The sequence below is a fragment of the Chelonoidis abingdonii genome, chromosome 9, assembly GCF_003597395.2.
Source record: "Chelonoidis abingdonii isolate Lonesome George chromosome 9, CheloAbing_2.0, whole genome shotgun sequence".
Taxonomy (NCBI): Eukaryota; Metazoa; Chordata; order Testudines; family Testudinidae; genus Chelonoidis; species Chelonoidis abingdonii.
The window spans coordinates 41,897,132-41,907,691 of NC_133777.1; the positions used below are offsets into that span (position 1 = coordinate 41,897,132).

A 10,560-nucleotide genomic window follows, 5' to 3' on the forward strand; every position below is an offset into this window, starting at 1 on the left:
ACAATGCAACGCTTCAGAAATCGACGTTAGCCTCGGAGCATGGACGCACAACGCCGAATTACTGTGCCTAGTGTGGCCGCATGAAATCGAAATTATAATATCAGTTTTATAAAACCGATTTTAGCAAATTCGATTTTATCCCGTAGTGTAGACGTGGCCTCTGTTGCATTTCTCTGTGACAGAACACTCATGACAGGTGGGAAGCACAAGGCACGAGGTGGGTTATTCCATACCAGCCCCACAGATTAAGACTTTGGATCCCAGAGTGACTCCGCCTCTTCGGCAGGCATGGATTCCCACAGAGAGTGGTTCAATGAGGGCCCCTTCTTCAAAGGTGATGTTATCTGGAAGCCTGCAAGAACCAGAAACACAGGAAAGTCACAATAGGGGCTTTTTAATGGTTGTGGAGTGAAGCTAACATTTTACAATCCACAGGACCATGTCTGCAAAGATTAGTGTTTAAACTGTGCTGGCAAAATGCCCTTATAATTGGAATAAAACACAGGTCTGGGCACTGCATAAGGGGCTACTATGCAATTAAGTACCCATCAGACTCTGCAATCTCTCTTTTGGCAGGCACAATTTAGGCACCCACCCTAGAAAACATGATGTTTGTTGTTTGCTGCAGTGATTCATGAGGATGTTCAACAATGTGTTGTGGGGAAGAGGTGTGCTTTGCCTTCCTGGATGGGTACGGGCGAGAAGCCTTCTGCACCTTCAACTTCTATCATTGTTCTATTCCCGGAGGAGAGGGGGAATGTGCTGCAGATCATCCACTCTTCAGGTTAATAAGGGAAGTGTTCCCCCAGGTGACTCCGGTCAGACCCATGAAATGCTATAGCTTGTAGAGGTTGCCACTTCAGCTCACAAAGCAAAGGGAAATAAGATCAGACATCCCCCTATTCATTACCCCATCATACTCTATTGCTGGTCACTGACATGTGGGAAGTGTTTCAACCAGTCGGTTGGCCTGAGATTCATACAAATGTGTGGTATATACAAAGAGTTTCACACTTGGTAACTAGGTCCTAGCACTCACTCTCCCAAGAAGAATTGAAGGTCTTGGCTCTCCATAGTCAGTGGAGTAACTAACACCTGGTGCAAAGAGGGAGTCAAACGCCCCCAAACCACAGTGGCAGTGTCTTGTATGCAGTTGGAACAGGAGTAAAGGATGACAGAAGGCACATGGCAGGAGGGAGACAGACAGTGTGATTCTGCTATAAGACAGACATTTCTGAGCTGCTGCAAGAGAGTTGAGCCTCAGCTCCCTGGGGCCTTTCAGAAATTTACCAGGCAAACGGAACCTCTCACAAAACAGGCACTGGAAACTGTATTTGAACGAAAAGTGTTCTATAAAATCAGGTAATGGAGGGCAGTGACAAGGCCCCTCCTTTGAGACAGCAGAGGAGCAGCCTGAAGTCAGACGGGTAGATTCTGATCTCATTTGGGTAGCATAAAGCCAGAGAAACTCTGCTGACTCCCACTGCAGCTCTGTATATCTGGGCACTTTTACTTCGGAGGCCTAAATATAGATTCGGAGGGCACCTAAGCTTGAAAGTTTTAGCCAAAGCACTTTTCATTCAAGTACAAATCAAAGTTCCCTTCCTTTGCAAGAGGAGAGCCACCCCGCGAAGCAAAACAGTGACTTTCCAGGAAACAATGACAGATCAAACAGAAGGAAATTGTCCTAACACAGCAGAAATACTGCCACAATCAGCTACACTCTTCTGACAGTGAAGAATAAGCCCTAAGCAACAGCAAAGTCTAGTTGGGGCTATTAGTATCTCCAAAGGCTGTTTAGGACCCCAGTTTGAAGGAGCCCTCCTCTGCCAGACAGCAGCAGTGCACTCTAGTGGACAGTGAGGGGGAGGGACAAACCTTTTCAGATTAACTGGATCTCAAATTCCAATGCTGACATTTCATTAGGTACCAGATACAAACCCAGATGAGAAAAGGCCTTTATGTTTGTTAACAGGAAAATGTCAAGTTTATTGCAGCAGAGATTTCTGAAGAAAAATCAATAAACCTATGCTAGAGCAGACTACGCTCTATTGCTTTATGGACCTAATCCTGCAGGATCCTTGAGCAACTGATTTTTGGGGGAATTTTGCCTGAGTAAGGATTTGGGTCTCTGATAAAACTACCCCAGTGCTTTATCAGCGCAAGCACTGGTGCTAAGCTGCATATTGACATGGTATTTTGTGAGCCGGGTTTCAGAACGGAAGCAGCCCAGGACTGTGCACAAGGGTGTACATGTCAATAATTTGTCTGAGCAGTTACTAGCGGGGGAGGGAGTTCACTAATCTATCTTTTTAAGGATTCTATATTGCTGCCCATTACCAGGGTATCTTCTCAACTCCCAGGAAAATCTGATTGACGAAACAAGATCCTTAGTGGCCTTCGTGGAGTCTTCAGCCCTTTCCAGTGGGAGCTGTGCTTAGGGTATGGAGTGATGATAGCAACACGAGAAAACATCACTCTTGTCTCAGGGGCACAACCAGTTACATGTGCACACACACACACAATCAGTCCATCATCAGTCTCACATTTTGAAAACCAAGCCTATAACTTCCTGGGTGAATGATTCTTGCCCACCTGCCAAGAGCCATGAGGTTACATTAATAAATGCTTTCAAAGTGCTTGAATACACTCACATGGAAAGTGCTATTGAAAGGCAAAGTGTGATTTTTATTATAACCTGAAAAAAAGGAACCAAGCCAGATACTTATCCCCTCCCTGCACAGAGCAGGGTACTGAGAATCTGTTGGGGCTCTGCCACTGGCCCACAGGGTCAATGTGTTCTTCAATTAATCCATCTAAAAAGAGGGATTATCATACTTAGCTCCCTTGCAAAGAGGCTTCATTCATGAATGTTTGCAAAATACTCCAAGGCCCTCCAGTAAGAGTACAAAATCCTGTCACTATGAGACAATGATTCCAACGCAGAAGGTCCATTTCTGACAATCCAGCAAACATCAGGGATGCTATTTCTAGGGCATGCACAGGCACAAATGAAAGAGGAATGTTAGTCCCTAGCATTAGTGCATTTCTGGATTTACGGGTTTGTTCTTTCTTCAGTGTACATGAAACTCCCTGTTCCACACGGGCCTCAAAAGGGGAGCAAACTCCATAGATTAAATATCTACATGGCACTGCCAACAGAGTATTTCCAGGGATGGATATGCTGGACACAATTCATCCCTGGCATGACTCTACTGAAGTCAGAGCAGTTATGCAGGGATGAATTTGGGTTGCTAGGTTTTCTAATGCTCCAATTCAGCAAGTACTTCAGCACATGCTTAACATTAAGCTTGTGCTTAAGTCCCATTGCAATCAAGCAATATGGATGCTCATATGCTTAAATGGTTTGCTGAACTGGAGCCCAAGTGAGTTTCTCTGACAACCAAGATGTGACCTTTGGCATCAGTGAGGTCAAAATTATCTTCAGTGTTGCACGAAGGCTGGATTAGCAGGGGTACTGGCTGCCTGGGACAATCAGGACCAGTCTAGGGTCTTCTCAGTTAATAACTGAGCAAATTGTATTGCAGGTTTAGCAGTTCTTGCAGTGCTTTGTACAGGGCAGCAACAGGGCTGGCTCTCCTTGCCGAATGAGGAAAAGTCCTTCCTGGAGTTTCCAACAGCAGAACCCAAAAAACCATCAGGCCTTACCTTGCCTTGTAGAAATGAGAGCACGAAGAGAGAGGATTAAGAAAAGGAAACCCATTGGGGTTAAAGCAGTAATAATGTCATAGGAAATCTGCAGGAAAGAACCGTTTAACTACTTCCTATCATACAGTTCTCAGATATCACGGTGAAAAGTGGAGATGAAAACAAATACAAACACATAAATAAATAATCCCTAGATCTTCTACAGAACTTAGAATCTGTAGCTCTCAAAGTGCATTACAGAGGAGGCCAGTACAAAGGAGGTCAGATTAAGATCTAGGTCACATTCCCAAACACTTGGCAATCAGGCTTCAATCTGAACCCCACCCATGCCAGGGGCATCTCGGGAAATAACAAGAAGCACTTCATGTAACTAGATTACTATTGTGCAGATGGCTGAGGGAGAGTGGGAGGAGCCATATGGCTAACCCCACACAGGGGGAGTGTGTGACTGACTTGTAGCAAAAGCTGGCACTGTGTGCATAATATCGGCACAGGTTTCCATCATCGGGAGGTGTCGCACAGAAGAAGATAGTTGGAGACAGGTTGTAGCGTCCGATTTTGCAGAATTCATCGATGTCTCGTGGAGCACCAGGCTCAATGGCCACTCGATCGCCTGAATGAGTGAAAGGAGGGTGGGGTGAGACAAGGAGTGTGTGGGCACAGCACTATGTGGAGATCTGAATGATCAAGACAGATGCCAAGGAAGGGAGAGATCTACCCTTTTCTGTAAACACCCACTGAAAGACAAAGACTTCCTTTGATACACTTGAATCTATTTCCCTAATGCCACGCTACGGAGACTCATCACCCAGCCATATACACTGTTCATCATTACAGAAGGAAATATAATATGCAAGAGGCAGATAGACACTAAGACGATGCCGGATCAGTCACATGCAGAGCTACCTACATCTGCCTCTCAGTCTAATCACTGTAAATTGGCTGATTTCCTATTCCCATCAAAAAGCTTGCATTTGTCACAGAGTACCACTTAGTGGTATCTGAGATCTCCTGCAATTAGGAACTAAATGGAATCACCATGCAGGCAGGGCCAGTGCAAGGATGTTTCGCGCCCTAGGAGAAACTTCCACCTTGCACTCTCCCCCATCCCCGAGCCCTGTGGCAGTTCCCTGCCCGCCGCCGCCCTGAGGCGCCCCCCCCACGGCAGCTCCCTACCCTGGGGAGCCACATGGCAGCTCCCCACCCCAGCTCACCTCTGCTCCACCACCTCCCCGAGGCCTGCGGCAGCTCCCCTCCCCTGCTCTGAGGCACCTCCCAGCCACAGTAGCTCCCCACCCCGGCGCGGGGAGCTGTCAGGCAGCTCCCCGCCCCAGCTCACCCCTGCTCCACCTCCTCCCTGAGCACACCATCGCTGCTTCACTTCTCTCACCTCCCAGGCTTGCAGTGCCTAAGCTAATTGGTGGAGCAGGGGTGAGCTGGGGCGGGGAGTTCCCCTGCGTGCCGCCCCCCCCAATTGCTGCAGGTGGCCCTCCCTGCACCCCCCTGTCCCAGCTCCCTCCGCCTAAATGCCAGCGGCGACCGGGGCGGCCGAAGATCTGGTTGCCGTGGTCGCCACCAAAGAAAATGCCATCCCCCAAATCCTAGTGCCCTAGGCGACCACCTAGGTTACCTAATAGGTTGCACCAGCCCTGCATGCAGGATCTGTTGGCAAATGTCAGATTTTAATGGCAATCACTGTACTTGCTCTCCAGACTGACAGTTATGATGGGGAGGGAGGCTGGGCTCCTGGTAAAGACCTGGAAGTGCATGTAGAAGTAAGGAGATCAGTAGCCAAAATACATCCAAATAGAGCAGAAAATCCCCTTACTCTCATGTGGGAGAGCTCCACATTGCCTGATCAATCCTCGGACAGCTCAGAGTGGCAAAGGGGCAGTTGTTCACCTGCTCCACAGTCAGGTTTTCCGGAGCTCCTCAAGGGAGTACAAGAGACTCATACATTCAAAATGCTTCCAGCCCTTTTCACTCAGCACCAGAAAGCCAATCATTGGGCAAATTCCTCAGTGACGCTGTGGTCAGCTCTCTAGCTCAGAGGTCCCCCTCAGGATGTCCAGGCAGATGGAGGGCCCTTTGGTCATTACTATTGTTTATTAATTACAGAGTGGCATCAGCATACTCAGTACTGCACAGAACACAGAGAAAAATTTAGTCCCTGCCCCATAGATCTAACTCTGGGGTCAAACTCTGCTTTGTGTTACACCTATTTAAATCTGGAGTCACTCTAATGAAGCTAACAGTTACCCTACATTTATAGTGGTGTAAATGAAAAATAATGCACCACATTTCTTAGTAAGCCAGCACCTAACCGTCAATGCCAGATGTCCTCAACTTCTGGAGCATGTACACATAGCAAAAGAAAGTTATGATATGGAGTTAACTGGCTCAATAAAACAGTTCACAAGCAGCAAGAGTGACTCCGATGCATGGTCTACAAAGGCTTTATGGTCTCGTTTGGATTGCACATTCAACTCATATCCTTTAAAAACACAACAGTGAATGTGCAATATTCAACTCATTTTCGCATTCTCCAAAAGGTCAAAGCAAATGATTCCTAAGAAGTGCCATGAAGTCAGATGTCCAAAGTGAGTGATGGATGGCAGTGAGCCTTGTCATTTGTGAGGGGACAGTTTTGGCCAAATCACACCAGATGTCAATCAGTCCAATGTACTGTGCAGTAAAGCAGGGACAGGAGACAAAACCCAAGAGGAGCTGTTTTTATTGTAACATCTTACTCTAGGTTTGATTTTTCAATAAAAGAGAGTCAGATTTGGCTTGGAAGGGCTGGTGGTTGGTTAGGAGGATTTGTGCAAGGGGTGAAGAGAGCAGTGAACCAACAGATAAAGGACAACAGCTGTGTTTTAGGTAGATATTGGTGCAAACCAAAAAACTGGGACCCAGCTCTGGCTCCTGAACCCCGAGTCTGGTGGCGCTGAGACCTGCACACCAGTTTTAACCCAATATAAAGGCAGAGTCATTTATGAAATTCAAATCCAAGTTAAGATTTTCATCTAAGGCCATTTTCTGGCCCCCATTATCATAGTACCCTGCATCTCACAACCTTTAATGTACTGATTTTCCCAACACCCCTGTGAGATAGGGCGGTGCTCTTACCCCCACTTTACAAAAGGGGAACAGAGCAAAAGGAGATGAAGTGACTTGCCCAAGGTCGCTCAGGTTGGCACTTGCATCACTGGACCATCTTCCTCCTCTTTTTACCACTCCCAAACTGAAGGTTTTGACTTAGGCTTCTCTGGCTTGCAGGATTCCTAATATTTCATCAACGCACAATGAACATTTAATATTTCCTAGCAGACCAGCCTCTCAACCTCATCACAACAGAGAAAGTACATACCAGGCAACCGTCCACAAGATTCAAGGAAGCTGCTCACCTGGCTTCAGATGGGTTACTGATGACCCCACTTTGATGACAGTTCCGGATGCCTCATGCCCTAGCACCATGGGTTTCTTTACAATAAAGTCCCCAATTCTACCATGCTGCCAGTAGTGGACATCAGATCCACAGATCCCGACTGAATGCATCCTCAGCAGCACCTCTGGCAAAGAAAGAAAGAGTCATAAACCAGAGACTAGCTGCATGAGAACAGAATTAGGCCAATGCTGAGAGCACTTTTGAAAATCTCATTCCAATGTTTATCACTAGAAAATACACTAATGAACAATCCTGCACTAGCCCCGGGGGTGGACTAGACAAGTTTCAATAGGTTTTCAATCATCTTCTTCCCTCTATTTCTTTATCTTCCTAATCCATTCACCATCATTTACTAAAATGTTTCATTGTAACACATTTTCAATTACATCCTATAGGATAGTCAACATTTATGAGATACTTACTGAAACCTGAACATTCTACATAAGAACCTAAAACTTCCAAGAGATTAAAATAAAATACATCTCTTGTAAATGAAGGCAAAAGTAATCTAAGAAGAGAGCTCTAGTCTGGGTGACAAATGGGACCTTTGATTAAATATGAGTCACAGAACTTCTGGCTACTTGAATAATTTTCAGATAGAATGGTGTACTATGCATTTGAATGCAGCAATAAAGCATATATACTTCAGAGTTAGGGAAATCAGATTATCAAAATGAAACTATGTTTAGTGTTTCCGATCACATGATAAGCAGCCTGCGGCATCAAAAACCCAATGGAATTTCCATTTTACAAGCTTGTTATCTGAATAAGGTCAGAATGGAGTTTCTAGCTAATTTTTCCTTCTCTAGTTTCTATGAGCCCAATCCTGAGAAGTGCAGATCATTTATAACTCCCATTGGCACCCCTTTGTGATATCATTCCTTCAGAGGAAGGTAATATGAAGCACACAAACACTGCTGGTTATTCAGATGTTACTAAAATGACCTAGTCTCTCGCTCAACTTTATTTACACCTTCTTCCTTCTCAGTGCAAGTTCCATTAGGATGACCAGATGTCCCGATTTTATAAATACAGTCCTGATTCTTGGGTCTTTTTCTTATATAGGCTCCTATTACCCCTCACCTCTGTCCTGATTTTTCACACTTGCTGTCTGGTCACCCTAAGTCCCATCCACTTACACTTCAGCAGAGTGGATGCAGGTAGGTCTAAAGGAAGAGAACTAATTTTCCAGACCTTATGCATCATTTCTCAATAGGACCCTCAGGATTGTGTCTTTCATAAGTTGTTATTGTTCCCAGATCTTGTAAAGCTAAAACATAAGGAGAAGGCGTTAGCTAACGCCACATACATTTCAGATTTCACCACCATCCCCTCTCAAATGGATGCAATATTTGACCTGCTCCACCTACACACTCCTTTTTGGGCAATGTTATATGTTATCATAGACACTATAGTTGGTTTGCAGGGGGAGATCAGCAAAGGGTAAATAGAGAATTTAGAAAGAAATTACACTCAAGAAAATCACAAGGTAGAAGGCAGGCAGTCACTCTAGAGACCTACCATTGGGACCTGGTTCTGGGACTGGGCGATTTTCCTACAGGGAAACAAACAAAAAGCATTCAGTTTGCATGAAAATTTGGGGCTGCTTTCTGAGAAATCCCTAGAATTTTCTCCAGTATACAAGTAATTAAAGTAGTGAGATCACATCTTATACACCAAACTTCCCAAGAATGGAACAGGACTTGTGGTTTCAGTTAAAGCACCTTATCCCATGATCTGAAAACAAACTAATCCTCTGAAACCAAAGTGGCTTTTGAACCAGATATTCACAGTAAAGCAATAACTTATAAAGACAGTCAGGATTAAATGTCCCTTTCTAAATACCTATTCTCACGCCCTTGTCTTGTAATGCTATTATTCCTGGAATAGCTGTTCCTTGAGATTGTTATATGAATGAGGCATTATAAAACTTGAATCATTGATCAATCACAGGGAAAACCCATGGAAGGGGAAAACACCACAAAAATTCCATGTTGCTGAGGGCAAAAACACCATCTTTTTCCCCACAAGTGGAATTAATGGGAGCATAAAAGAAGCAGGGTACAGTGGCTATTTAACAGAGCGGAGCCTGAGGATCCCAGGAGAATGAGCATTACACAGTTACTTTGTCATACATAGAAGGGCTCAGCTACAACCCTGAGTCACATTTCACACCAATAAAAGTTAATCTATATGTTTGCAGGACTTTAACCTCTTCTGTCTATATTTACATACTTATGTGGTTCCCCAACATTGTGGTATCTGAGCTCCTCCCAAGTATTCAGAGAAAAAATAATAAATCCTTAGGATTTCACTACACAAGTTAAACAAAATATCCAAGTACAAAAATAAACACTGTGCTTTCAAACCCCTATAACTGTCTCTGTTCACAGGACTGGAGAGCTAGTGTATAATGGAGAGGAAAAGTGGATTTCTGAGTTCTTGAAAGATTTGCTGCAAAGTTTCTTCCTAACTTTAAAAATGAAAGTGGGGTGGTTGCCATTGTCTTTTCAAGATTACTGGAACCAGCCCAACTCCCAGTTGAAAGACTCCCATGGACCAAAAGAGTTTGTCTTCCACTCTTTAAAGGTATCTTGTTGTACAATACTGCAGCTAGACAAATAGTTACAAAGCATGTATCCTATTGGGAAGTTAACGGTAGAACAGTAAGTGAGGTGTCATTTGATTCATAAAAATCTATAGAATCATAATTTCAATGGTGCCACCTTCTGAGAAGTGGCACAGGAACACACTGCCTCCCAGCGCCAGGTCCTCTGGTTGGTGGAAATTTCGATAACATAATGTTGTCCTAAGTGAGTCAAGAGAGTTGTCATTTGAGAGGCCTTTCTCCCATGAACACAATGGTGCTGGTAGCAAACACGACAAACTTAGAACAATTATCTAGAACTACATATACGAGAAAATATTTTAAAATCATTTTTTAAAATTATACTTTAACATGCCCATGTCAAACGTGCAGCTCTCATAAAGCTAAATTGGGCCCTCCACTGACAGTATTATGTTACCAGTTAATGCTCAGAAATATGATGCCTGATTTTTTTTGTTATGTGACAGATTACTGTAAATGGAAGGAGTGCTTCCAGTTGTGCCATCATCAGCAAAAAAAGAGAAGTGGTTCAGTGGTACTTATTATCAGCTTTATTGTGCCAAAAAAGTTGTAATGAGGCACTGGTTAAGACATCAGCATCCAGACAGAAGCTACGGGAATCCATTCACAAATGGCATACACATATTAACATAACATGATTAATTACAATCCCAAAGTAATTTATTACAAAATCCTCATTTTTACTTTGGTCTCGATTATTTTCAGGCACAATGAGGAGACAAAGAGTTCCAACTAGCAGTGAATCTTTGGAGAATACCATCATGGAGGACCTGGTTAAACACAATGCTCAGTGGCACCTTACAAGTTATAAGAA

The 10,560-nt window shown here is 44.2% G+C and overlaps 1 protein-coding gene across 1 annotated transcript in view; it reads right to left on the bottom strand.

Annotated features, from left to right (window-relative positions):
- Positions 1-9,874, bottom strand: part of SORD (sorbitol dehydrogenase) — a 31,002-nt gene extending 21,128 nt beyond the window's left edge. The window contains exons 1-5 of the mRNA XM_075069441.1: positions 9,844-9,874; positions 8,639-8,672; positions 7,077-7,241; positions 4,123-4,282; positions 234-352 (exon numbers count right to left, since the gene is read on the bottom strand). Coding sequence (XP_074925542.1) covers positions 234-352; positions 4,123-4,282; positions 7,077-7,227 — 430 coding nt within the window. The 5' untranslated portion in view covers positions 7,228-7,241; positions 8,639-8,672; positions 9,844-9,874. The remainder of the gene's footprint in view (positions 1-233; positions 353-4,122; positions 4,283-7,076; positions 7,242-8,638; positions 8,673-9,843) is intronic.
- Between the last annotated feature and the right edge of the window lie 686 nt (positions 9,875-10,560).